General features: G+C 48.9%; 1 protein-coding gene and 1 long non-coding RNA gene across 3 annotated transcripts; one reads left to right on the top strand and one right to left on the bottom strand.

Annotated features, from left to right (window-relative positions):
* Positions 1–16,616: 16,616 nt before the first annotated feature.
* Positions 16,617–23,039, bottom strand: LOC134409711 (spatacsin-like). The gene is made up of 6 exons (XM_063142601.1): positions 22,754–23,039; positions 21,996–22,133; positions 21,300–21,432; positions 20,563–20,671; positions 19,891–20,059; positions 16,617–17,128 (listed from the first exon to the last, which is right to left on the bottom strand). The coding sequence occupies exons 1-6, from the start codon at positions 23,037–23,039 to the stop codon at positions 17,094–17,096; spliced, it is 870 nt and encodes a 289-aa protein (XP_062998671.1). The 3' UTR covers positions 16,617–17,093.
* Positions 23,040–23,524: 485 nt separating this feature from the next.
* On the top strand, positions 23,525–26,998 carry LOC134409473 (uncharacterized). 2 transcript variants are annotated; one of them, XR_010026187.1, is made up of 2 exons: positions 23,525–23,685; positions 26,245–26,998. It is a non-coding gene; the product is annotated as an uncharacterized LOC134409473 (long non-coding RNA). The 2 variants fall into 2 exon arrangements; XR_010026188.1 differs by lacking the exon at positions 23,525–23,685 and adding an exon at positions 25,919–26,001.
* The last annotated feature ends 468 nt before the right edge of the window (positions 26,999–27,466 follow it).

The raw sequence follows: 27,466 nt of genomic DNA, 5'->3' as shown, positions 1-27,466 counted from the left end.
TTCCTTTCCCCCCCCTGTTGCGATAAGACTGCTTTTCCATTCACAATACCTAGCCTCATTTTTCCATCCACAGTATCACAGTGGTGCCGTTTCAAGCATTCACATTAGTGCAGTAGTGCTGTTTCAGGCATTCACAATAGCATTGTACCTCTTTTCCTATATTTCAGGCATTCACAATAGTGTAATAACTCCTTTCCCCATTTACTAGCATTTACTGTTTCAAGCATTCACAATAGCGCAGTAGCTCCTTTCCCCTTTCACAGGCTGTAGCCTGTTTTTACCATTCGTGAAGTAAAGGCGATACGGCCGCTCTGCATGTCTGTCATTTAGAAAGACAAACCTATTGGCCATGGAGCAGCGCAAAGGCTGGGAAGAGAATAATCCGTGAGAACTGGATGGTAGCCTCATCTGTTCCCGGACAGCAACCAGTTAGCACACTTTGTTCACTCACATGGCCAAGATGGCTTCCTGCGCTATAAGAGTACCAGCTAAAAGGAATCCCCTTGAAAGCGCTCAGCGGGCAATGAATACACTTATCTCGGACATGGGGCAAGCATTAATGGCTAGTCCTGAATCTGCCAGGGCAGTCGCCTCAAGTTTGCATCGCATGTGTCTTTTTTCAGAGGTCGAATTCAGCCGCCGTGAAGGCATTGAGTAAGGCATTGACTATGGCTAGTAACAACAAGATGACCCTTGGTACTGCAATTAAGCTTCGTCCGAAACCTTTGCAGAGAAGGCATCCTTCTAAATCCTACGGCAAAGATGACCTACAGGATGATGTGCAAGCCCGGTCAAACCAGGATTTCGTGCCCACGTAAGTGCTATGTCTCTATTTTTTCTGTGTGATGGGTATTGGGAGAATATGCAAACCTGGTGAGATTCATGGTGGTCTTAAACCATCTCCCGTTCTGGGTTTAATCTAGAACAGCGTGGCTCTTCTTTGATTCCGTTAGTGCTCACTACTCCATTCAAGATCACGTTTGGTGCCCGCATACTTGAGTCAGCTCTGCGACTCCTTCATGTTTCTAACTGAAGATAATAATGTTGTCTGTACTACTATGTTTAACACACTAAAATAAAACCACTTTCAGAGCAATTAGCTAAACCTATCCCCAAATTCACAGGTAAGTTCCTTTTTCAGTGTAATCTCAAACACTTTGCTTATTTCAGGTTTATGGAGATTTGCATCACCTGGTTCTCTGCCATTAATCTAACAGGAAAGGAAAGGAACCTCTCGTGCAAGCACTGAGTCATTACTGACTCTTGGAGGGACGCCCGCTTTCGCTGACGTTTTCTTGGCAGGCCTTATAGCGGGGTGGTTTGCCGTTGCCTTCCCTGGCCGTTATTACCTTTCCCCCAGCTAGCTGGGTACTCATTTTACCGACCTCGGGAGGATGGAAGGCTGATTCGACCCGAGCCGGCTGCCTGAAACCAGCTTCTGCTGGGATCGAACTCAGGCCACGGGGAGAGTTTCAGCTGCAGAAACTGCTGCTTTACCACTCTGTGCCACGCGAGGCTCTATCTAACAGAAGAACCGCTATATTGAAGAGGCTTCTGGCTCAGCTGGCATCCCAGCTCACTCACCACAAGACTGCCACAACACAGTGCAGCGTGAGGATAGGGATTGGAAGCATGTTTCCCCCCCCCCCAGAAGCAGCTTCGATTCAAGACTCGAGGGCATTTATATGACATCTGTATCACGTGCGAGTGAGATGACCCAAAGTCATTCCCTTGCCTGAAAACCTCTGTAGGAACACTGAATAGCTGTAAAAGAGGCAGGGGCAGAGGCTGTGCATCAAAACGTCCCCCGTCGCCCCACTACAACTTAGATTTCCTGAGGGAATGTGTTTTGATTGGGAAATTGTTTTGGAAATAGCTCCTTGTTGTTGTTGTTTTGTTTTTTCAAAAAAATCCTTTGTATTAAAGTTTTACAACTTTTGAAAGATGACCACAAAGAGGGAGAGAGAGGGAGAATATATCCGTCTATGACCAAAGGTGGAGAAAGGGGTAACATTTTCTTTTGGGGGAAAGAACATCTGTGGGTGAGGCTCAAAGGAGAGCCCAGGAACTCATCAGCCCAGCCCCAGGGCTGACTCGCCAGAAGGCCCCTGAGCAGGTCTGCAGCTCTATTAGAGGGGAAAGAAGGAAAGAAGGAAAGAACGCGGTGGTTTTGTGTTCCACAGGAGGTGGGATTTGGGGGTTTGCTTTTTTATGGTCGTTAAAACGAAATTCTAGTCACAAGAGGCCTGAAGCCAAGGATTTGGTGGTTCACTTACTCTGAATCAGCGTGCAGGATTCATCCCTTGAGACCGACCCCACACAGGCCAGGCCGCCTCCTCTTCCTGAGCGGGCGCTGCGTGAGGTGTCCGTTCGCTCTGTCCCTGACGTGCAGACACAAGTGCCCTGCTTCCCGTGCACCTCTCCTGCCCCTGGGCTGTGTGAAGTCGCCCCTCCTCTCCTTCCTGCCACCCCCTGGCCCTTTGGGTATCTGGACCTCAGCGCCCTCCCAAGAACCCTGTATCCCCAAGCACACGCCTCTTCTGTTCTTCTGAGGCCCCTGTGAGGTCATTCCGTTGGATAAAGGTTCTTCACCCAGGGACGAAGATGCTTCATTTCCCCTTTGTGCAGACTCTCTATCCCCTCAGCTATTCAGCCCCCCAAGCTCCACCAGTGCACATAACTTTGGAATCCTCAACTGCTTTCCTAGCTCCCTAGAAAGAGAATTCACCACTTCCAAAGCAAACCTTTAAAAGAAAGAAAGAAAGAAAATCAGCCCAAACCCCACAGACAGAGTTCTTTTAAATGAATAATAATAATAATAATAATAATAATAATAATAATAATAATGAGGTTTAACTAGAACTTAAAATCCCTCCCACTAGCCCGTAGAGATGCAAGAACCTCACTTCGGCTCCAACCTCCAAATGACAAAATTAAGTAGCCTACAAAACATGAAGTCAAGAGACGCCGCTCTTCTCTCCCTGCTAGTCTGCCCAAAGGTGGCAGAACCATGGCTTGCTAAAGGAGAACCACGTTACTAAACATACCGCAAGGGAGGATTTTTTCTACTAAATTGAAGAGCGCCACCCGCACTCGCTGCCAACGCCGACTTGCCTCGCTAGTCGCCAGGACCGCTGCCATCTCGCCCTGTGCTGCTGCTCCTACTGCTGCCGCCACCGCTGCAGACTCATCCGTGCTGATGCGGTTGCCGCCGCCACCTTGCCCCACGTTGCTTCTGCAGCAGCTGTGGCCACCGCCACAGCTGCGGCTGCAACTCCCACTGCCACTGCCTTATCCCACAAGGCTGCTGCTACTGCTACCATGGCCGCCCACCTGGCCGGCCGGCCAGTGAACCGGTGTTCTCTTGGCACGCGTACACGCGCCCCACCTCCTCCAAAAGTCTGGACTCAGCTAGCTCATCCCGGAAGTCTCCCAAGACTTGAGACTTCTGGGAGAGCGGCAGGGAAGATGACTGCTCCCCCCACCCGTGCCAATCGGGACATATGAAATGGCCTCTTAAGAGGCCCTTTCAGAGGTCCCGATTGGCACAGGTGGGGTGGGGTGGGAGGGTCTTCTTGGCCTCCAGAAAGGGTGTCTAGTCAGACTCACCACTAGTATAGGTGGGAGGCAATCTGGGGGTGCACTGGAAATTGGCTAGCCCTGGCGATGGTTTATGAGTTAAGAGCAGATACTGACAAGGACAGGCTTTGCCACACCTTTATTGTCTTAACTAACTATACAAAACCAATTGCTTGGACAATGCTGCTATTTCAATGGCTGACAAGGACTTGTTCTGAATTATTTTCATTTCTTTTCTTTCTACCTGTCTCTGTCTTTTAGGTCCCTGTGTAGGATTTGGCAAATTGCTCAGAATAGCAAGTATCAGCGATGGACGTGGCCGGCCTGGTTCTGGTAAGTTATGACCCCCCTCCTGTTTTTATTATTATTTATGAGAAGCCTTTAAAACCTTTTTGCTTTAAACTTATTTAGGCTTAAATAATTCCCTCCCTCTACTCCAGGGACATTTTTAGTATTACTCCATCTTTTAAGTTTCATCCAACACAAAGTGGCACAAGCAATATTCTCGGTCATTCCAATCCTGATCCCACAAAAAAGGACCTTTGCGTGCAGAAGGATCATTAAAAACTGTCAGGGACAAACTTGTTGCGAAAACAGGAGGCAAAGGACATAGGTTGCATGGGAGTGTGGATTCTGGCACATTCTGGCACACTTTTTAATGCCTCTGAAATTCTCCGACTGTTTTTCAGGTGTCAATGCTGTAAAGGATAGAAGCTCCCTCCATAATTTGCAGGGCTGGATTAATGTGTGTGTGTATTTGTGTGTTTAAGAGGAATAATGGTTTTTTTTTGGGGGGGGGAACAAAAATTCTTAAAAAATCAAGGCATGAATGGATCTACTGCAAACTTGACATGTCTAAATCCCCACTTAAGAGCTATCACCATTATTTAATTATTATTATTTATTTACAATATTTATATATGGCTCCCCATTGAAAATTTCAGAGCCAGTGAAAATAAAAACAGAATAAGACACTTAAAACAGATTTTAAAAGAAGCAAACACAGTGTGTCATGGCTGGACATTAAGGAAAGGCTTCCTGGAAGAATGATGTTTTCAGGAGGCACCAAAAGGAGTACAAAGTTGGTGCCTGCCTGACCTCCAGAGGCAGGGAGTTCCACGGGAGGGGAGCCACCGCTCTGAAGGCTCTTCCCCTGGTGGACATCCCTTTATCTTTAAAGCTGAAGGGGCTGTAAGTATTTGATTAATTTCCACTGACTAGAGCGGTTTTCTGAAAACGGGCGGTTCTCCGACGGGTAATCCCATGGGGCGGAGTAAGGGGAGTCGTTCCGAAATCGGGGCAGAGAATTGCTTCAACGGAGCTCTGGCTCAAATTTCAAGGCAGAGAAGACCCAACTTGCACACCCCTATCGACATCCTCTTCTCAGACAGGATGAGGTCTCAAGCTTGGAAGTTAGGGTTAGACTAACACTGAGTGATCAGTTCAGGCCTGGTTGGGATGGAAGGGAAAGAAGAGAGATTTTCTTTGGAGTGCTTACACTTAAGCGCCATTTTGTTGACAGCCTCCATCTTTGTCTCTGACCTACTTTGAAACTCTGGCATCGATTGGTCTATATCATTCTCCAGGTTATCTTTTCCTTGGAAAATGTCATTTCTTTCCCCTCTGGAAAGCCTCTTCTTTTTGGCCATTCTTTATTTATGACAAAAAGAGTATTGGTTCTTTATCTGTGCATCCAACAGCTCTTCTTCATCTTTCTGTTTTGTAACCGTTGGATATTTATAAAGAATAACCCTGTCTTTATTACAACGTTCTACCAGTCAGTCCATTCTTTATATGGAACAAGACAGCTGGAACAAGTTGGGGCATGTCGCAAGACAGTTAGATCTGATACAGAAACTCCTAGTAAATCTTATTTCATCAGGCCTTATTTATACTCAAAACCTTCAAGCATAGAGCCCCTGATACACTGGAGCCTTGTTTGATTTGTACCCTTAGTTACCCCGTTATTCAGCATCGCAAACAAATCAAGCCCTTTTACAGTTGCCACAGTTAGGGCATGACCCAGTTGTGGGTCACAGCCGCCAAGGCAAGATGACTGGTCCACCCTGGTCCGCTCCACGGCCGTGGGATCGTGGTGTGACTTTTCAACTGATCTTTGTCACCTTGGTCTCTCTCTCTCTCTCTCTCTTAGGGAGACATTTAAAAAGCTGGTGTCAAAGAACTTGAACAGCAACAATCCGTGCTCTACTTCATGCTCTAATCCGTGCACAGTTGGTGACGTGGCCTCTACATCTGGGGATCCAAACAATGGAGAAACCCATTTACAGAGGTATGGAAGAAGCATGGTCTCTGCTCTGCTGGCTTCTGAAGTAAACAAGCGACTTTTAAAGATGCAGCTCCAGCTGTAGTGGTTCAGATGGAAGCATCTGCAAATCTCCTCTGTTGTAGCCGTGATGCTAGCAATGCTGTGCCAAGTTCCATGTTGTGTGTGGGGAGCTTGCGCAGCAGGAAGAAATACGAGAGCCACGTGTGTCGTAATGGTAACGCTTCCACTGGAAAGCCGTCTGTCTTGCCTTCTTTCACTGATACCATCCTGAGGGCTGCTGCTTGGGAGCCTCCTCAAAGCGTTGCAGAGTAAGATGTGAAGGGCAAGGCCTGTTGGGTGCCTTGGAGTGTTCCAGCTCCTTAGCAGCACATTGATCCGAGGCTGTGCTTTCGTGGGAGCCCAGTGAATATGTACAACCACAAGTACACCCATTCCCTAGAATCTCCCCCCAAATTCCCCATTGTGAGTGGGCTGAATCCTCTCAGGGAATGATAGCTGTTACCAAGCATAATTACAGGGTTTTGCATAAGTCATGGGAAAACAGTCCAAAAGTCAGCTGTGGTTACTTGAATTCTGCAACCTTTCTAGACTGCAGATGGGGAAAGAAGATACGGCGCTATTTGGAATGCCTGAAATAGCAGTACTGTACTTGAATTCCGCAAGCCTTCTCGTTACGCAGAGGGGCAAAGAATCCACTATCACTAGAAATCCTGCACAGGCCCTGCTCTGGCTTCTGAGATCTTGCCGGGCACGGCCCAGAGACTATCAAGTCTACCCTTAGCCAGCTTAAGGACTAGAAACTTTTTCTTTTGAAAGCAGAGATTCTCCGAGTGCTGAGCGCTGTGCTTCGGAAGCTTGTAGAGTTGGGGGCAGTGAGGAGGCCTTCTGTGATGAGGAGTCCCTACAGCATGACAGTGAGGAGGATGGAGAAGATGTATATCATGTGCATCCAGCAGGTGAAGTTGCGTTCCTATTGCTGGTGATCCAGCTCTTTTCTCTCGTGTCCAGACTGGAAAACCTGGCCATGGTGGAGAGCCGGGGAGGGCTGTTTTCTCTGCCTGCTGCCTTTTACACGGAGAGTCCTGATTCAAGTGGCCTTTCCCTAAATAGATAAACCTCATGAGGGTTTCACTGAATTTTACAGCCTTGACCTGCTTTTCTTAATACTCAACCGGGTTGTGGCGACTCATGATCCAAACAGTGTAGATCTCAGCGCTTCGCAGTAGGGATGTGCTCCGCTCCGATTAGAAGCGGAGAATCAGAAGCGAATTGGCCTGCTCCACCTTGCCCAGAGGCAGAGTAGAAGCGGACCGGGGACCCGTAGAAGCACAGCGAAGAGAAGCTCCCATACACGGAGTGCTTCTCTTTTCGCGGACCGATCTGATCGCCATTTTGAAAAATTTCACCCATAGGATTGCATTGCGGAAAAGAATAGGGGATAACTGTGTTGTTTTTTAAGCTATCTTTCTGAAACTTCTTGTGCTTGGAGAGTCGTGGCTGGGGGTCATTTTAAGCCTACTCTCAGCTCTCTGCGTGCTGCGGTTCGCTTGCTAGAATTTTTGGAAAAATCGGGTAAAACAGTGGGAAAATGTACCTTTTCGAAGGGCTGAGGGGCAGAGTCAACTCCCAGTCATGATCACATGATCCCAAAGTTGGAGGAGGGGATAAGCAAATCGGGTAACTTGGGATTCTGGGAACTTCTCTTTCTTAGTCTGAACGGACTTTTCCCAGTGTTTTTTAAAACAGCAGCCCCACCAAATGCACAAACACAACCTGAAATCATATACTAAGCCAATAATAAGAGATAGAAAAAACACAGCACTGCTACCCACCCTAACTTTGGGGAACAACTGAATAGATGTGGTGCAAGGGGATGAGCTCCCCTAGGGCATGTGGACATGCCCTGTGCACTCTCCTGTCCTTGGAGGGCCATCAGAGCCCTCCAAAGATAAATCAGAGAATGCTTATCATGAGTTGAAGTGATCGTTTGCTTCTTAAAGACTTGTACCTAGACAGGACCAGTCAAATTGGCAGATGATTCCCCCTCCTCTTGGGCACGTCCACTCCTCTCTTACTGGTAAAAGACAGATATAGCCTTTTTAAAAAAATTCTTCTTGTTGTTTATTCAGCAACACTGCTGCTTTTAATTCCACCCCTCCTTTGTTTATTTGTTTATTTATTTATTCCATTTTATATGCATTACTGGCTTTGAAACTATCCTTGGCTCACTTCCTTGTGCCCCCAGAAATGTCTGCTGCCTGCCTGCCTTCCCTCCCTCCTCCCCTGCCCACCTCGCACGGATGGTTTTTGTGTGTCTTGTTTTGACTCAGGGGAGAAGTCCTTCCTGTGCTCAAGTTCCAAATCAATTTTTCAAGTGTGGAAGAAGATTCATATTTAGGTTTATCTCTACTCCCCAATTCATGGCATGTTGGGATTTCCTTTGAAATGGGCCCATTGTGCTGTCTGCAGATACTGGGGTGTCCAACTTTCATAAATTCCCCAAAAATCCGGGGATGATGGGATTGGCTTGAAACTTGGCGTCCATGTGGACACATGGGTAAGCTGTCATGGGACCGAAGGTGAGGTTTCTGACATGCAAACTGACGTAGTTGTAAAATGGGACTTGATTTGGGGTGAGTTAAAAGGTTAGACCCCCGCCAAAAATCAGGGGATGATGGGATTGCCTTGTGTCTTGGCGTGCATGTGTATCCCTGGATAAGCTATCATGGTGCCAAGTTTGAGGTTTCTAACATGCAAATTGACGGAGCTATCGAAAGGGGTGTGAATGGGGTGCCCGATTTTCAAAAATTCCCCCCAAATCAGGGGATGATGAGATTAGCTTGAAACTTGGCGTCCATGTGGACACATGGATTAGCTGTCATACCGAAGGTGAGGTTTCTGACGTGCAAATTGATGTAGTTGTAAAATGGGACTTGATTTGGGGTGAGTTAAAAGGTTTAAGCCCCGACAAAAATCAGGGGATGATGGGATTGCCTTAGTCTTGGTGTGCATGTGTATCCCTGGATAAGCTATCATGGTGCTGAGTTTGAGGTTTCTAACGTGCAAATTGACGGAGCTATCGAAAGGGGTGTGAATGGGGTGCCCGATTTTCAAAAATTCCCCCAAAATCAGGGGATGATGAGATTGGCTTGAAACTTGGCGTCCATGTGAACACATGGATAAGCTGTCACGGGACCGAAGGTGAGGTTTCTGACATGCAAATTGACGTAGTTGTAAAATGGGACTTGATTTGGGGTGAGTTAAAAGGTTAGAGCCCCGCCAAAAATCAGGGGATGATGGGATTGCCTTGAGTCTTGGCGTGCATGTGTATCCCTGGATAAGCTATCATGGTGCCGAGTTTGAGGTTTCTAACGTGCAAATTGATGGAGCTATCGAAAAGGGTGTGAATGGGGTGCCCGATTTTCAAAAATCCCCCCAAAATCAGGGGATGATGGGATTGGCTTGAAACTTGGCGTCCATGTGGACACATGGATACACTGTCATGGGACTGAAGGTGAGGTTTCTGACATGCAAATTGATGTAGTTGTAAAATGGGACTTGATTTGGGGTGAGTTAAAAGGTTAGAGCCCCGACAAAAATCAGGGGATGATGGGATTGCCTTAGTCTTGGTGTGCATGTGTATCCCTGGATAAGCTATCATGGTGCCGAGTTTGAGGTTTCTAACGTGCAAATTGACGGAGCTATCGAAAGGGGTGTGAATGGGGTGCCCGATTTTCAAAAATTCCCCAAAAATCAGGGGATGATGGGATTGGCTTGCGTGTGTATATTTCCATGAGGTTTCTAACTTTAACAGAAAAAAAGTTGTATACTTTTTTAGCTTTCAATGCAAGCCTATGGGGGGAAAAAACGGAGCTTCGATCCAGATCCGGAGCTTCGCAGCGGAGCGGAGCGGACATAGGCGGAGCGGGGGCGGAGCGGAGCAGCCCAATCCACAAATCGCGGATCTGGAAGAGAAGCGGAGCGGGGGGTCCGTGCACACCCCTACTTCGCAGGTCTTTTTCAAAAGGCCCAGAGGGCTCTGGAAAAGGGCCCCTTGGATTGACGGCCATCATGGAACGTGCTTGTCTGAATCATCCCATCCTGCTTGCCAGTAGAGTATAGTGGGGACCTGCTTTTTGCTGCATCAGGCTTTCTCGGTCTTTGTTGTTCTGGGCAGATTTCTTCTCTCGCAGATTAACGGGGAGAGGGGGAAGGAAGGGCAGAGGGAAATGCATGTAATGGGCCAATCAATCCAGCAAAGAATCCGGAAGCAGAAGGCCCAGTAGAAATCGCAGGATGAAAAGCCTCTGTGTGGAGAAGCCCTAAGGTGCCCCCACTTGCTTCATAAGCTCTTCCTCAAGCCATGTTCACGCTCTTTAGTGTGAAAATGTTGAAGTTCTCTGTGGTTGACTGTTTTGTTAATTTGCGCTATCACTGAATCTCTGCATGTGTTTTTGAAGTTCCTGAAAAGAGTGGCCTTCAACCAGGTTTTGGGTCTTTCAGGAATCATTTTAACACGAATTGGATACTATACCATTCCATCCATGGAAGAGCTGGCCCAAATGACAAGCGACCAAGGAGAGTGCATTGTGACCAATTTCACCATTGGCCGGAAAGGTGAGGATGGACCCTCGGTCTGATCCAGCCTGGCAATTCTTATGTTCTTATGTTCTCGTGTATGCTTTAAAGTGGGCTCCTGCATTGAGTAGGGGGTTGGACTCCATGGCTTTATAGGACCCTTCCACTCTACTATTCTATGATTCTAGTTTTGCCTAGTGGTTGCAAAAGATTTACCCCAAAGCACCTTAATTTACCTTCACCTTCATTAATTTAAAATTAATGTCTAAAATTACCTAGCTGCACCAGTGCTTATTGAGGTGTAAAAGGCCCTCTGCATGTTCTCAGAAGCACTCTCCTCTTTCATCACTTTGCTTGCTCCAAGGCTGACCTCTGGCACATGCTTACACTACATTTCTAAGACACATGTAGCTGTGTGCGCAGGATGATTTTGGTGTATCGTCGCAGCCATCCAGTTTGGGCTGACCCCGTGCTAATCATCGTCTTCTCTCTAGGCTATGGCTCAATTTACTTCGAAGGCGAAGTCAACCTGACCAACTTGAACCTAGATGAGATTGTGGGCATCTGCAGGAAATACGTTGTCATCTACCCAGATGCCAGATTGGCTCCACCCTTCGGGCAAGGTTTAAATCGGTAATGCAGAGCTCCCGTTGCCGGAAAGTTGGCTTGCGTTCTCCATGACTAAATGTGCGGCCTTCGTGAAGTTTAATTGCAGGTGTATTTGCGTTCCAGGTCTCCAACCCTCTGTTTTTTTAACAGGCGAGCCGAAATTACATTGGATGAATATTGGCCCACTGACAAAACCTCAGGTGGCTTGATAAAGAGCCCAAACCAGCTTGCAAAAATGAAATATGAAAATACCTTAGAGGCCGACTGTCGGAAATGTGGTGTCCAGTTCCTGGAGTACCGGCCCGAAACTGGTTCGTTGGTATTCAAGGTAACCCCCGTTGCTTGTGAATAGATCAAAGGTGCTCCCATGCTGAAGCCCTAGCATCTACTCCTTTTCCTTATGGCCTATAAGATTTTAAAGCAGACTCCAAAAGTGCGGAGGGAGGATCGCTTCCACAGGCTGGTTGCCGTTTTAGTGGATTTGGGCTGATGTCCACAGTAATTCTGGGCTTACAAGCAGTGCCCCTAGCGTCGTGACACCCCACCCCCCGGCTTTGCCTCTTTGGGTGTGCTTCAGCTGGTGAGTTCTCTGCTTCCGTATCCCCACTGTGTGAAGTGCTGGCAGACTGCAGGGCCAGTTTTGAAAACCAGGTTTGCCATTGCCCTGTAGTACCCAGACGGAAGCAGGAGAATGAACAGACGCTCCTGAATGTTTGTGAAGTAAAAATGACACGGCAGCTCTGCATATCTGTCATTTAGAAAGACAACTGTATTGGCCATAGAGCAGCGTGAAGGCTGGGAAGAGAATAATCCCTGAGAAGTTAATAGTAGCCTCATCTGTTCCCTGACAGCAACCAGTTAGCACACTTTGTTCACTCACATGGCCAAGATGGCTTCCTACACTATAAGATTACCAGCTAAAAGGAATCCCCTTGAAAGCGCTCAGCCGGCACCGAACACGCTTATCTCGGACATGGGGCAAGCATTAATGGCTAGTCCTGAATCTGCCAGGGCAGTCGCCTCAAGTTTGCATTGCATGTGTCTTTTTTCAGAGAACGAATTCAGCTGCCGTGAAGGCATTGACTATGGCCACTCCCCACAAGATGACCCTTTGCCCTGCAGTCAGACTTTGTCCAAAACCTTTGCAAAGAATGCACCCTTCTAAATCCCGCGACAAAGATGGCCTACAGGAAGTTGTGCAAGCCCGGTCAAACCAGGATTTCGTGCCCAAGTAAGTGCTATGTCTCTATTTTTTCTGTGTGATGGATATTGGGAGAATATGCAAACCTGGTGAGATTCATGGTGGTCTTAAACCATCTCCCGTTCTGGGTTTAATCTAGAACAGCGTTGCTCTTCTTTGATTCCGTTAGTGCTCACTACTCCATTCAAGATCACGTTTGGTGCCCGCATACTTGAGTCAGCTCTGCGACTCCTTGTTCTAAAGGCTTCCCTCAAACTTTGTGAAGGCTGTTTCCATTTTCATCTTTCTAACTGGAGATAATTATGTTGTGTGCAGATGTTGAACAGTTCCATATGGAGCTCTAGTTCTCAACCTCGTACTACCTGAGGCACGCCTTTTGACACCATCTCAAAATGTAAAACACATTGTGTGTGGTTTTTTTTTTACAGTTTTTAAAATACCGTCTCTCTCTTTCACTCCTAGAAAAGATCTGATTCCTAGTTGGCTGAACTCTAGGTCCTGCAGTATTGCATTCTGCACTTCTGGCTATTACAGAAATAGGTCAGATCACCAGTCCAGTTGCTAGTCCTCACATGAGCAGACTCAGTGAAGCAATGGAACGAAGATAAGTATGGACTTGCCAAGTTCCCATTGATTCACTGTGTCGACTCCAGTTGGGAGTAGCAATTGGATTTAGGTCATTATCTCCCTTTCAAAAGAGAAACCAATAACAGAATAAGGATGTTTCTCTAATGTACCAGAGTTTGCTACATCCCATACACTAATGTACCCAGGGCCAGGGCCAATCTATTTTGCGCCCTAGGCAGGCACGCTGTTCTGAAGCCGCCCCCCAACCCCAGCGTCCTGGATTCGAAGATGACTGCTCCCCCCACCCGTGCCAATCGGGACATATGAAATGGCCTCTTAAGAGGCCCTTTCAGAGGTCCCGATTGGCACAGGTGGGGTGGGGTGGGAGGGTCTTCTTGGCCTCCATAAAGGGTGTCTATTCAGACTCACCACTAGTATAGGTGGGAGGCAATCTGGGGGTGCACTGGAAATTGGCTAGCCCTGGCGATGGTTTATGAGTTAAGAGCAGATACTGACAAGGACAGGCTTTGCCACACCTTTATTGTCTTAGCTAACTTGAAAAACAAACAGAACTTTTAGGGTTCACAATGGAGGATGAAGGCAACGGCTGGGGGAGGAGCCCTCCCAATCTGCTTTTAGCACAATGGACGTATTCCTTCAGTTGTCAGGATGTCTTTAGGATGTCTTTAAGCACCACTGTTCTCTCTCCTATCAATTACAGCTGGACTAGATAGGATGGAAGTGGTGAGTCTACTGCATGGGGACATCCAGAGTATTGCATAGTGAAATTGGACGCAGTGGTTTTCAATCTTAAGCCTGAGTGGTGGCACCAAACATAAAAGTTTCATTATGCGAATCATCGTATTAGGTGATTTGTGAGAGACTTTCCACCTCCCCACTAAAGGTGAAGATTCAGGAACTCCAGTAACAACTTAGTGTGGAATTCAGGGCTTCTTTAGGGCTTCTCGACATGACCATTTCTTTAGGGCTTCTCGACATGACCATTTCTTCCCAGAACTGTTCTGCTGTTTCTGCTCCCTCTTTCAGGGAGGGGCCTCTACACTGGCTGGTTTTATCCTGGGTCTTTCCATTTCTTTTCTTTACATGGAGAGGCAGGGCCGGTGCCAGACTATTTTGCGCCCTAGGCAAGGTGAGCTACTTTCACAAACACACACACACACACACACACACACACACACACAATGCCAACTTTGATTTTTAAGAATATATGTTTCCTGGAAAAAATAAGAAGCACAAAACTTGAAACTGCTACATTGATTTTAAAGTGCAAGAAATACGTCATGCCAATTATAGCAAACAAATTGGAAAGGAACGTCTATGGGTCTAAAATGCATTATTTAATAGGAATATCATCTCCAAATCATCCCCCCCAACTCACACGCAGACGCACACACGCACTCAGCATCACTCACTCCAAACAAACACACGCATGAACACACACATTCAATCAAAGACCCCATGCACCCCATTCACCCATACATTCTCTCTCTCTCTCTCTCTCTCTCTCTCTCTCTCTCTCTCTCTCTCTCTCTCTCTTCTGGGCGCGTCCTGGAAGTCTGAACGTGGAGCCACTCCACCTCCACCTCCACCCCAGTGTCCCTGGCTTTGCTTCAGCTGGGCGGGCGCAGGGCGCCATCTCGCCCGCCCAGGCCCAACTGAATCCTCAGGCCAGGCCGGCTCACAGCCAACACGCGTGAGTGCTGCGCTGGGCCCGGCGCCCCTCTTAGCTTGGCGCTCTAGGTGGCCACCTGAGTGGCCTCTATGGTAGCACCGGCCCTGTGGAGAGGCAGCACCTCTCCTGAGCAGAAATGGTCCTGTGGAGGAGCCAGTCAAAATCAGCCTCTATCAAGTACTGTGATGGTTTCAGGTTGTATCTAGGACTCTCTCGATCGTTGCTAGGATAAAGAAACAAATGCTTGATACACCGTTTTTAAAAAATATTAAATTCAGCTGATACTCAGAACTAAATGCAGACAGATTGCATAGCTTGAACACCAGCTGCACCCCTGCACCCCCATTTCTAAAGCAAAGTGCCTGCTCAGACCCTTCAGTCCTCTTCGGAGGCATTTCTAAAAATGCCCCTGACAAAGGAGGCGGGACGGGAGGCTACAAGTGAGGCAGAGGCCTTCCGATTTGGGGAATGGGTTCGCCTGGGACCTACATTGTTATCTTTTTGGCACCAGGCAAAGACATTTCTTTTCTCACAGCCATTTTAGAGTTTAGTTTTTAGATTTTATGGCTAGATTTTATTTTTATATATTTTAAAAAGATTGATTCCTACACCCTTTGTTTTCTGCATTATATTTTATTCTGTTTGTAATCTGCCCAAAGAACATCTGTTATTGGTCAAATTAAAAATAGAATACATAGGGAGGGCTGGGGGGGGCGGTGGCTCTGGGGGCCCTCCACTGAGGCCCAACACTGCCATGCCCTAGTTCATTCCCCAGGCTGCATCATAGAACTGGAAGGGGCTTTCTAGGCCAGGGCGTTCGACCCACTCCTCAGCGCCAGTGCAGGAATCCCTCTTAGAGCATCGCTGCCAGATGGTGGTCCAGTCTCTGGTTGACTACTCCAGTGATAGGGAGCCCATTGCCTCCCAAGACAGTTGGTTCCCTTCTCTGACTGCTCTAACCAGTAGAGAAATTTCCCTGTTATTCAGCCAGAATCCTTTTTATGCTGTATTTCGTAATTGTGTTTTAACCTGTTGGGTGTTTTACTGTGGTTTTAATTTTTGTGAACCGCCCAGAGAGCTTCGGCTATTGGGCGGTATAAAAATGTAATAAATAAAATAAATAATAAATAGAATCCGCACTTGGATGACAGAGAACATGTTTTGGCCTCCTTTGTGTGACAATGCTTTAGGTACTTGAAAAGTGCTATCTAACCCTCCTCATCTTTCTCTTCTCAAGGCCAGTTCTTTGAATATTGCCATTCCAATTATGAGCCATCTCACTGGAGGCAGCCCTCACGGGATGACACATGCACAGGTCCCAGCACCAACTGAAGAGGTGGACTCATTCCGTGGCCCACCCCACTCCACCCCCCGAAGCAAGCAGACAGCTCAGAAACGTCTCCAAAGACTTCATTCCCAGCCCTTGGCTACTCACGACATGAATGGAACTCCACCATTGTGGGCCAATCCCTGGAAGTGCCGCTCTCCACGCTCTTGCTGGTTGTGGTGCTAGTAGTGGTAGGAGGCTTCCGGCTCCCAACAGATTCTGGCTCAAACTCAGAGGACAGGATGGGGGTGGGATCATGTGCAGAGTAAATATCACATCCGCACCAGAGGCAAGCCTGCCTTGGAGAGGCATTTTTGGCAGGTCCTAGAGTGATCTGCTGTGAAAGCCTTGCATGAAACAGCTGAACTATGCAGGGGAGGAAGATGGAGCTCAGAGGCGATGTAGCGATGCCAGGGGCAGCTGGGCTCCCACTTACGCACATTTTCTGTGGATTGTAGCTGTGCTGAGATAAGCCAACCACAGATATGCAAAAGCAGAACGAGAACAGCAACAAGAAAGGCCACACCTCTGACTTTGTTATAGCAATTTAATTTAACACGCTTGAGAGCTACAGCCGTTAAATAAAACAAAATTACATGATATCTTTCTGTTGTATCTCCTTGGAAAAAGTGTTATTTCAATTCCCTTGTATCTGAGATGAATTGCTGGGGGAATTTCACGGTTGGCAAATAAGGGCTGAAGGGTGCGCATGTGTAAATGTTGCATGCGCGCTGGACTTCAATACTGCGCTGGCCAGAGACAACCTTAATCTGGCGTTGACATTTGGCCAGTGTGTTACTTGCTCTTGGCTTAACAGTAGTTTTAACCACCATACAGTAAAAGGAATTTAAAATGATTTGGGAGAAATGTAACTTTGAGACAGAGGAGTCACGAAGCAATACGATCAGTAAAATTTAACTGAGTTCTACAACAGGATTGTAGCCTCTGTCTTTTAAGACTCCGCTGTTCCGTTCATAACCCGAATAATAAATTTAGTAATAAAGTTTAATGACACAAAAGTTAGACCTAAAAGCAGTGCAAAGTCCTAAGATCACCTTTGCACCTTTGAGACATTCCTCCACTATCAATGTAGGTCAGAAAGCAAAGAACCATTTTATTATTTCACGTGTGTTCTTGCCAATGTGGAAATCCTTCAGAAGCATGTTCACTACGTCGTAGAACTGGTTGTCATAAGCTAGCTTGTAATACACATCGATATCATCACAATAGGTCAACAGCTTCTTCAGGTTTTTTAGAGCCGGTTCATTGCCTGCACGCTGCTTGAACCTGAAAGAGATGGTCATACTGTTAACAGATGTCCTCACCCCCTCTGCTTCCATCCTACGGCCAGCCTCTCCATTAGTTCAACCTAGTGCCGAAAGAATGAGATCTACCCCCTTTCAGTACGTACTCTAAAGGACTTGAAGACATGAAGCCAGTATCCCAATGATACAGAAAACCTGATTTGGGAGAAGTCTCCCCACTGGAGAATTGGGCTTCAAATGGTTCACTTGGTTGCAGAGGACTTACTCCTGGGCCATTTCCTCAAAGGTGCTCGCCTTGAGCAGGCCACGCTGCTTGCACTCCTCCAGGTAGCTGAAGTCCTCCTTTACAGTCACTTGCTGATACAGGACTTCAGCCCAGTCCGGAACGAAGTCATAGGCCTCAGCCACGACTGCCGCCTAGCGAGAGATTGGGAGTGGAGAGGGAAGAGATCCCAGTTGGAGCAGGAGCAGGAGCATGCTAGGAGCTGCACGCTGCCCCCTGCCAACAAAAGGACTCTGCCCCCTAAGGCTCTCTGTCCATCGTACTGAGATCCTGACTGCATGTCACATTCACAGCATGAAAAGTAGCCAGGCTCTCAGAAAGAACAAGGAAAGTGTCTGGGCCCACAACAGGACCGAGCTCCAATCAAGCTCTTGCAAGGAAAAATACTCAAGATCCAACAATAGCTGTAAGCTGTTCCCGATGGTGAAAGCTCTCCTGTCCTCTTCGTCACCGGGTAGAACCTGGGCAGGGACATGGCACATTCCAGCAGGCTCTTCTGGCTCAGGTTGATCAGCTTGGTTTTGGGGTTGGTGTTCAGGAAGTGGAGCTGCAGCGTAATGAGCTTTGTCAGCCTCTTGCAGCGCAAGGACTGACGCACACAGAAGTCCTCAAAGAGGAAGGATGAAGAGAAGGAGTCAGGTAAGCAAGGAGGAAGCAGCTGCAGTCACTGCACCTAGCTGCAACAGGACAGCCTTGGTTTGGGTCCAGGCTACCTGCGGGGTCACCTTCGCCTGTACAATCCACCTCGCACACTCAGGTTCTCTGGGAAGAATTTCCATCAGCGAGCCAAAATTAGGCTGACATGTATTACCCAGAGGACCTCTTCTGCTTCTCCCAGACTGTGGCATGGCCTGCCGGAGGAGATTCGTCAACTTAACAGTCTTTTAGCATTTAAGAAAGCTATAAAGACGGATCTCAGGCATATCCAGTGGAGTCTTAGGATGTTTTAACAGTGTATACTATGTCTTTAATCAGTATTTTATACTTACTGTTGTTCCCCACCTTGATCCAAACGGAGAGGCAGGTAAGAGATAAAATTATCATTATTCCCAACCTGTTGCGCTCCAGATCTTTGGACTAACTGTCACCAGCCCCAGCCAGCATGGGCAATGGTCAGAAATGGTCAGTGGGAGCTGTAGTCCAAACCATCTGGACAGCACCAGGTTGGGAAGGCTGCAACAGGGCAACTGGATACATACCGGACACCAGGTTTGGATTTGCATGGGCAGAGCAGACTGTGATTTGGAGCTGCAAATAGGAGGGTTTTTCCCCACCACCAAAGGTGCAGCATGCGAAGCCGAAAGTAACAACGAAGGCCTGAGCTAGTTCTCCCCTTCAGACACAATGGGAGTTCTTCTGCAAATCCTGGATGGAGGGTCACTGACCTTCACTAATGCTAATGCTTTACCGATAGGAATAGTTCTCTGGCGTAGTGGTCTACCATTGCTTGGCTCCGACGGGCCAATTCTACTGTTACTTTCTACTGTTAGTTTTACCCTACCCTGTGCCTGCTTACCCTACCCTGTACCTGTTTGCATTCTCTTCCCCTCCTTATTGTTTTACTATGATTTTATTAGATTGTAAGCCTATGCGGCAGGGTCTTGCTATTTACTGTTTTACTCTGTACAGCACCATGTACATTGATGGTGCTATATAAATAAATAAATAATAATAATAATAATAATAATAATAATAATAATAATAATAATAATGGGTGAGCCCAGGGTGGCTGTGTGCAAAAGGACTAGGCAGAGCGTAAAGCATGAGCGTATGCCCAGAGGTTCTCGCACCTCTTCGCATCCTGTGTGGGTAGAAAGGCAGCCACAAGAGTCAGTGTTTATGCTCCAGGTCTCCACGCCTTTGCTTGATGCACCTACTCAGGCACACTGGATTTTCTAGAGTCTAAGTGCTAAGCATATACTTAAAGTGGCAGCAAGGCGGAGCTCCTTCGTAACAGAACGTGCCACACCTGAAGAAGCTCTTGATGAAAGCCCTAACCCTCTTTATCGACGCTGCTGAGAGCTATTCCAAGGTAAAATGGAACACTGAATGGGGCTGGATGAAGGTTTAAAATAGTGATGGGAGCCTGTAGCCCTCAGCTCCCATCAGCCCCAGCCAGCATGGGAATAGATGCTGGGAGTGGTAGTCCAACAGGTTTCAATTTAAAGGTGAGCTGTGAAGTGTTTGCTCCATGTGTTCTGTGGTGTGATTGTTCTTGCATCAGATACGTGAAAAGGGCTGTGTTCTGAAGGCACTCCTCTGGAAAGGAGAGAGCAGGGTGATTGTATGACCACGGTGGGCAGCGATGCCGCCTGCTCTGTGTCAGGGGACCTACTCTGTGTCAGGGGACACACGCTCCCCCACCCCCACCCACACCCCCTCAAACCCACCCCCACGGCACCTCCTCCTCCTCCACCTGAGATCGAACACCTCAGACATCCCACCGTTTCCAGGTCCGGGTGGCTCCCGCCCGGGGCTTCCCGGGACGAGCGGCAATTTACCCCAAGGCTGGGATTCAATGAGCTTCAGCTGGACCTTGGCTGCCGCCTCGTGGTTCTCCCCAATCTCCCGGCACATGCTGAAGCAGAGGGCGATCATGTTGTGCTTCTCGCTGTCTCCTGGGCGGCAGCGCTTGATGTAGTCCAGCAGCGCCGTCTTGAGGGTCCCGCTCTGCCAAAGAGGGAGGGGCGGAGAGTGAAGGCAGCGCGTGGCTTGGGACCTGGCCAGCGCCAATCCTCAGGGCAAGTGAGCTCTGGCGCTGAGCAGAGCCCTCCAACAGCAACGCCAGGCCTCACAGTCGCTTGTGAAGGAGCGTAAAGGTGGCAAGAAAAACCTGCCCTTAAGACGGGGGTGGGGCAACTTGTGGTCCTCCAGCAGATATCCAGGTCTCCAAGTCCTGCTGTCCCTCATCACTGGCTCTGCTGGCTAAGGCGGAGGGAGGGGAACTGTAGGCCAAATACACCTGGAGGGCCAGAGGTTGCCCACCCCTGCCTTCAAGGGTGAGGGCATGGGCAAGTGACGGAGAGTTTGGTAGCACGGGGCAATATGTCGTGGGAATGCAGGGACTGGGGCGGTTATTTTGGAAGAGGGAAACAAGCAGAACAAAGGCACTGGAGGTTCTACAATTTGGAACTCTTGGACTGGGAAGGGTGGATTCTGTTGTTTGTACCCACCGGGTCCAACTTCTTTCTCATTAGCACCTCAAAGTGGTGCTTCTCATGCAGCAAGTCAAAGATGTAGGTCATCTCGTTGTACCTGCCGATGCCAGTGAGAAGTCGAACCTTTGGGGAGAGAAAAGAGCTTGAGCTTCAGAACCCACAAAACGTCACCCCACACGTTGCCGTTGGAGCAGTGCTGTGTCATGACAGCCCCACTCTTCCACTTGGGACAGAGTCCCTGCCTGTGGAATGCCACTCACCAGCCACTTCCCCCATTTCAGTGGGGTTCCAGACACTATGGACACCTCCCAGCTGCAGGCAAGAACTCCCCAGCTGAGAGACTGAGCAACGGAAGAAACGAACGCAAGGCCAGGAGGAAGCAATGGCTGCTCTCTCACCAGACCAGTGGAGAGCCACTCGCTTCCACACACAAGGCCCGACTCCTGGCACTGCTTCTCACGAGAGACACTGCAGGACGCTTGCTGGCGTAAGTCAACGTGCAGCACAACAGAACAAGACCTGTGTCGGAGCACAGGCCACCCTGCACAGGCGCGGGCAGGCGAGCGTCTGCCTTGCCACGGCCTTCCCTGCTCAGTGAGGGAGACAGCGGAGCTCCGGGAATCAGTGGGAGCCACAACAGCCTGCCGCTCTAAAACCCCAAAGACCAGGGGGAGGAAGGGGCACCGCAGCCGCTCAACATCCTCCACGGGGTGCTTTTGGGGCTGCCGCCACCGCCGCCGTCTCTACCTCCCACAAGGCCGTATTCTTCGCTGGGTGCTAAGTGTTCGTCCGTGAGCGTTCGGGCAGCTTGGAGAACGCGAATAATCCCTTCCAGATGACACGTGAGGCTGAAGCAATTATGGGCGAGGATCAGGAGCTCTGTAGCTAAGGGAGGGAGGAATGGGGGCTCCCATCAGTAAGCATTTTGCTTAAAACAGAGTTCTTGTGGCCCAAAAGCCAAAGAGCGGGATTTAAGTCCCTGCCTTGTTACTGTCTGCTGAATGGGACCCCCAGCAGCCAACCTCTCAGCTGTGGGAGACCCAGAGACCCAGTTCCCAGGCTTGAGTCATGAAGGTCAGAGATGGAGACCACCGCTTTCCCCTTCTGGGAATGTTCGCACATTCTCAAAGGGCTCAAGCGGTAAACCTGCACTGCTCCCTAGACACACGTGCAGCCTGGGGAACTGCAGCAGCATGTGAACCGAGGCCTCCACGAATGCAGCTCCTGGCATCGCATTTCCCAGATGTCCACCATGCCAAGAGAGCAAAAGGTCAGGACACGAGGTCGCTCCTACAGCACAGTCGTATCTATGTGTACTCGGACATGACGTCCCAGGGACTGCGACGAGATCTGTGGCCAAGTGCGCATGTTTGGGGTAGCCGTCTTAGTCACAAGACCCAAGTCCTCAGAAGCGTGACATTACTGGACGTTCAGAGATAAACACTTACTGCAGGCAAGCTCCCCGTGAGGGACAGATGAAATTTTATCCAATAGCTTCACGCCAACCAGGGTGGGGTCCTGGCACAGTTTGGCCAACTGCAGGAACGCCTCGCTCTCCTCTGCTGGATTTAAGACTTGCTTTTTCCCTGTACAGACAGCAGGCCCAGAATGACATAGCGGCCACAGCACATTCCTCCGCTGAGCACCTGGGCCACGAAGGCAGCCTCTCCTCTCGCAAGTTTCGGAGTTCTTCCCCCATAAGTTGCACGAGCTCTACCCTTGGCCCAAGAAAGCCATTTAAATTCCACGGCCATGGCAGAAGCAGTGACTTATTATTTTAATTTTTAAAAGTATTTTCATTCTTGTTGTAAGATGCTTTGGGTCTGAGAAAGATGTCCAGTAATAAATAATTGGATGATGGTGGTGGTGGTGATGATGATGTAAAGAGGGTGGGATGGGGTGCAGGCAGTCACAGTGGATGGCAGCCTGAACGTGAGCTGACAACGTAACGCAGCATCGAGAAAGGGCCACTACAATGTTTTGGTTGGTATCAAGAGGCACAATGTCAGCCAGACTCCCAGAGTTTGGCAATCAACTGCCTGGAACGGAGCAAACAGACCAACAGCAGTGAGAACCCTCTGCCAGAGATGCTTTAAGGTGGGCTCCTGCATTGAGCAGAGGGTTGGACTTGATGACCTTACAGGCCCCTTCCAACTCGACTATTCTATGGGCCTATGAACTGGAGCCCCCACTCGCCCATACACACCTTTTCCTTGCAAAGGCGCCAGCACTTCTCGGGTGACTTCCTCAGCCACGAGCTCCGCCACCATCTCTGGCTCCAGCCCCTGGGTGGTGAGGAAGGCCTGGGCCTTCTTGCCCCTGTCTGGCTGCTGGGAGGACAGGATCACCCGAAGCAGCTTCTCAGAATCATGGGCGGAGATCTCACCGAAGGAACAGCCCAGCTCCTGCAGAGCACCACGGAGAAGGACGGGGGGAGGCCAATCCTGAAGCACCTGCCGCCTGGGAGAACCCCCACCCCACCCTGACCCCATGCCAAACGGACAGGCAAGATGCTCGGGGAAATTCCTATGCTTTCTGGAGCGCCCGCCCCAGGCGGCTCCAAACATGTGTCCAGACATTCCTTGGACCCACACGGACTACAGCACACCTCTTGGATAACAACGTTGTCCACAGGCAACTCTGCAAGTTCTGCCACTCCCCGTGCCACGGAAAAAGCGCGTCTCTCCTGCAGCTGTTCCAGAATTCTTCTGCGCTCATTCTGGAAATTCTCAACAGTGTAACTGCTTAAAATGGCACGATCAATTAAGACAGAAGAATCCTTCAAGGCAGAGCTGAGGGCACTTAGGGTTTTCTTGCCACCTTTACGCTCCTTCACAAGCGACTGTGAGGCCTGGCGTTGCTGTTGGAGGGCTCTGCTCAGCGCCAGAGCTCACTTGCCCTGAGGATTGGCGCTGGCCAGGTCCCAAGCCACGCGCTGCCTTCACTCTCCGCCCCTCCCTCTTTGGCAGAGCGGGACCCTCAAGACAGCGCTGCTGGACTACATCAAGCGCTGCCGCCCAGGAGACAGCGAGAAGCACAACATGATCGCCCTCTGCTTCAGCATGTGCCGGGAGATTGGGGAGAACCACGAGGCGGCAGCCAAGGTCCAGCTGAAGCTCATTGAATCCCAGCCTTGGGGTAAATTGCCGCTCGTCCCGGGAAGCCCCGGGCGGGAGCCACCCGGACCTGGAAACGGTGGGATGTCTGAGGTGTTCGATCTCAGGTGGAGGAGGAGGACGTGCCGTGTGGGTGGGGGTGGGGGAGCGTGTGTCCCCTGACACAGAGTAGGTCCCCTGACACAGAGCAGGCGGCATCGCTGCCCACCGTGGTCATACAATCACCCTGCTCTCTCCTTTCCAGAGGAGTGCCTTCAGAACACAGCCCTTTTCACGTACCTGATGCAAGAACTATCACACCACAGAACACATGGAGCAAACATTTCACAGCTCACCTTTAAATTGAAACCTGTTGGACTACCACTCCCAGCATCTATTACCATGCTGGCTGGGGCTGATGGGAGCTGAGGGCTACAGGCTCCCATCACTATTTTAAACCTTCATCCAGCCCCATTCAGTGTTCCATTTTACCTTGGAATAGCTCTCAGCAGCGTCGATAAAGAGGGTTAGGGCTTTCATCAAGAGCTTCTTCAGGTGTGGCACGTTCTGTTACGAAGGAGCTCCGCCTTGCTGCCACTTTAAGTATATGCTTAGCACTTAGACTCTAGAAAATCCAGTGTGCCTGAGTAGGTGCATCAAGCAAAGGCGTGGAGACCTGGAGCATAAACACTGACTCTTGTGGCTGCCTTTCTACCCACACAGGATGCGAAGAGGTGCGAGAACCTCTGGGCATACGCTCATGCTTTACGCTCTGCCTAGTCCTTTTGCACACAGCCACCCTGGGCTCACCCATTATTATTATTATTATTATTATTATTATTTATTTATTTATATAGCACCATCAATGTACATGGTGCTGTACAGAGTAAAACAGTAAATAGCAAGACTCTGCCGCATAGGCTTGCAATCTAATAAAATCATAGTAAAACAATAAGGAGGGGAAGAGAATGCAAACAGGTACAGGGTAGGGTAAGCAGGCACAGGGTAGGGTAAAACTAACAGTAGAAAGTAACAGTAGAATTGGCCCATCGGAGCCAAGCAATGGTAGACCACTACGCCAGAGAACTATTCCTATCGGTAAAGCATTAGTATTAGTGAAGGTCAGTGACCCTCCATCCAGGATTTGCAGAAGAACTCCCATTGTGTCTGAAGGGGAGAACTAGCTCAGGCCCTCGTTGTTACTTTCAGCTTCGCATGCTGCACCTTTGGTGGTGGGGAAAAACCCTCCTATTTGCAGCTCCAAATCACAGTCTGCTCTGCCCATGCAAATCCAAACCTATGTATCCAGTTGCCCTGTTGCAGCCTTCCCAACCTGGTGCTGTCCAGATGGTTTGGACTACAGCTCCCACTGACCATTTCTGACCATTGCCCATGCTGGCTGGGGCTGGTGACAGTTAGTCCAAAGATCTGGAGTGCAGCAGGTTGGGAATAACGATAATTTTATCTCTTACCTGCCTCTCCGTTTGGATCAAGGTGGGGAACGACAGTAAGTATAAAATACTGATTAAAAACATAGTATACACTGTTAAAACATCCTAAAAACATCCTAAGACTCCACTGGATATGCCTGAGATCCGTCTTTATAGCTTTCTTAAATGCTAAAAGACTGTTAAGTTGACGAATCTCCTCCGGCAGGCCATGCCACAGTCTGGGAGAAGCAGAAGAGGTCCTCTGGGTAATACATGTCAGCCTAATTTTGGCTCGCTGATGGAAATTCTTCCCAGAGAACCTGAGTGTGCGAGGTGGATTGTACAGGTGAAGGTGACCCCGCAGGTAGCCTGGACCCAAACCAAGGCTGTCCTGTTGCAGATCAACCTGAGCCAGAAGAGCCTGCTGGAATGTGCCATGTCCCTGCCCAGGTTCTATCCGGTGACGAAGAGGACAGGAGAGCTTTCACCATCGGGAACAGCTTACAGCTATTGTTGGATCTTGAGTATTTTTCCTTGCAAGAGCTTGATTGGAGCTCGGTCCTGTTGTGGGCCCAGACACTTTCCTTGTTCTTTCTGAGAGCCTGGCTACTTTTCATGCTGTGAATGTGACATGCAGTCAGGATCTCAGTACGATGGCCAGAGAGCCTTAGGGGGCAGAGTCCTTTTGTTGGCAGGGGGCAGCGTGCAGCTCCTAGCATGCTCCTGCTCCTGCTCCAACTGGAATCTCTTCCCTCTCCACTCCCAATCTCTCGCTAGGCGGCAGTCGTGGCTGAGGCCTATGACTTCGTTCCGGACTGGGCTGAAGTCCTGTATCAGCAAGTGACTGTAAAGGAGGACTTCAGCTACCTGGAGGAGTGCAAGCAGCGTGGCCTGCTCAAGGCGAGCACCTTTGAGGAAATGGCCCAGGAGTAAGTCCTCTGCAACCAAGTGAACCATTTGAAGCCCAATTCTCCAGTGGGGAGACTTCTCCCAAATCAGGTTTTCTGTATCATTGGGATACTGGCTTCATGTCTTCAAGTCCTTTAGAGTACGTACTGAAAGGGGGTAGATCTCATTCTTTCGGCACTAGGTTGAACTAATGGAGAGGCTGGCCGTAGGATGGAAGCAGAGGGGGTGAGGACATCTGTTAACAGTATGACCATCTCTTTCAGGTTCAAGCAGCGTGCAGGCAATGAACCGGCTCTAAAAAACCTGAAGAAGCTGTTGACCTATTGTGATGATATCGATGTGTATTACAAGCTAGCTTATGACAACCAGTTCTACGACGTAGTGAACATGCTTCTGAAGGATTTCCACATTGGCAAGAACACACGTGAAATAATAAAATGGTTCTTTGCTTTCTGACCTACATTGATAGTGGAGGAATGTCTCAAAGGTGCAAAGGTGATCTTAGGACTTTGCACTGCTTTTAGGTCTAACTTTTGTGTCATTAAACTTTATTACTAAATTTATTATTCGGGTTATGAACGGAACAGCGGAGTCTTAAAAGACAGAGGCTACAATCCTGTTGTAGAACTCAGTTAAATTTTACTGATCGTATTGCTTCGTGACTCCTCTGTCTCAAAGTTACATTTCTCCCAAATCATTTTAAATTCCTTTTACTGTATAGTGGTTAAAACTACTGTTAAGCCAAGAGCAAGTAACACATTGGCCAAATGTCAACGCCAGATTAAGGTTGTCTCTGGCCAGCGCAGTATTGAAGTCCAGCGCGCATGCAACATTTACACATGCGCACCCTTCAGCCCTTATTTGCCAACCGTGAAATTCCCCCAGCAATTCATCTCAGATACAAGGGAATTGAAATAACACTTTTTCCAAGGAGATACAACAGAAAGATATCATGTAATTTTGTTTTATTTAACGGCTGTAGCTCTCAAGCGTGTTAAATTAAATTGCTATAACAAAGTCAGAGGTGTGGCCTTTCTTGTTGCTGTTCTCGTTCTGCTTTTGCATATCTGTGGTTGGCTTATCTCAGCACAGCTACAATCCACAGAAAATGTGCGTAAGTGGGAGCCCAGCTGCCCCTGGCATCGCTACATCGCCTCTGAGCTCCATCTTCCTCCCCTGCATAGTTCAGCTGTTTCATGCAAGGCTTTCACAGCAGATCACTCTAGGACCTGCCAAAAATGCCTCTCCAAGGCAGGCTTGCCTCTGGTGCGGATGTGATATTTACTCTGCACATGATCCCACCCCCATCCTGTCCTCTGAGTTTGAGCCAGAATCTGTTGGGAGCCGGAAGCCTCCTACCACTACTAGCACCACAACCAGCAAGAGCGTGGAGAGCGGCACTTCCAGGGATTGGCCCACAATGGTGGAGTTCCATTCATGTCGTGAGTCGCCAAGGGCTGGGAATGAAGTCTTTGGAGACATTTC

This window comes from Elgaria multicarinata, chromosome 16 (genome assembly GCF_023053635.1).
Source record: "Elgaria multicarinata webbii isolate HBS135686 ecotype San Diego chromosome 16, rElgMul1.1.pri, whole genome shotgun sequence".
NCBI lineage: Eukaryota > Metazoa > Chordata > Lepidosauria > Squamata > Anguidae > Elgaria > Elgaria multicarinata.
The sequence above is the reverse complement of the archived record's forward strand: the minus strand, read 5'-3'. Positions and strand labels throughout refer to the sequence as shown.

Bases quoted from the DNA above. Each gene is read 5' to 3' on its own strand.
- LOC134409711 (XM_063142601.1), bottom strand. From the start codon at position 23,039: ATGGGGTCAGGGTGGGGTGGGGGTTCTCCCAGGCGGCAGGTGCTTCAG. The intron at 20,672-21,299 runs GGGAGGTAGAGA...TCTCTCCCCAAA, and splicing joins AGCGAAGAATACGGCCTTGT to GGTTCGACTTCTCACTGGCA. The intron at 17,129-19,890 runs GTAAATTGCCGC...CATCTCTTTCAG, and splicing joins CATTGAATCCCAGCCTTGGG to GTTCAAGCAGCGTGCAGGCA.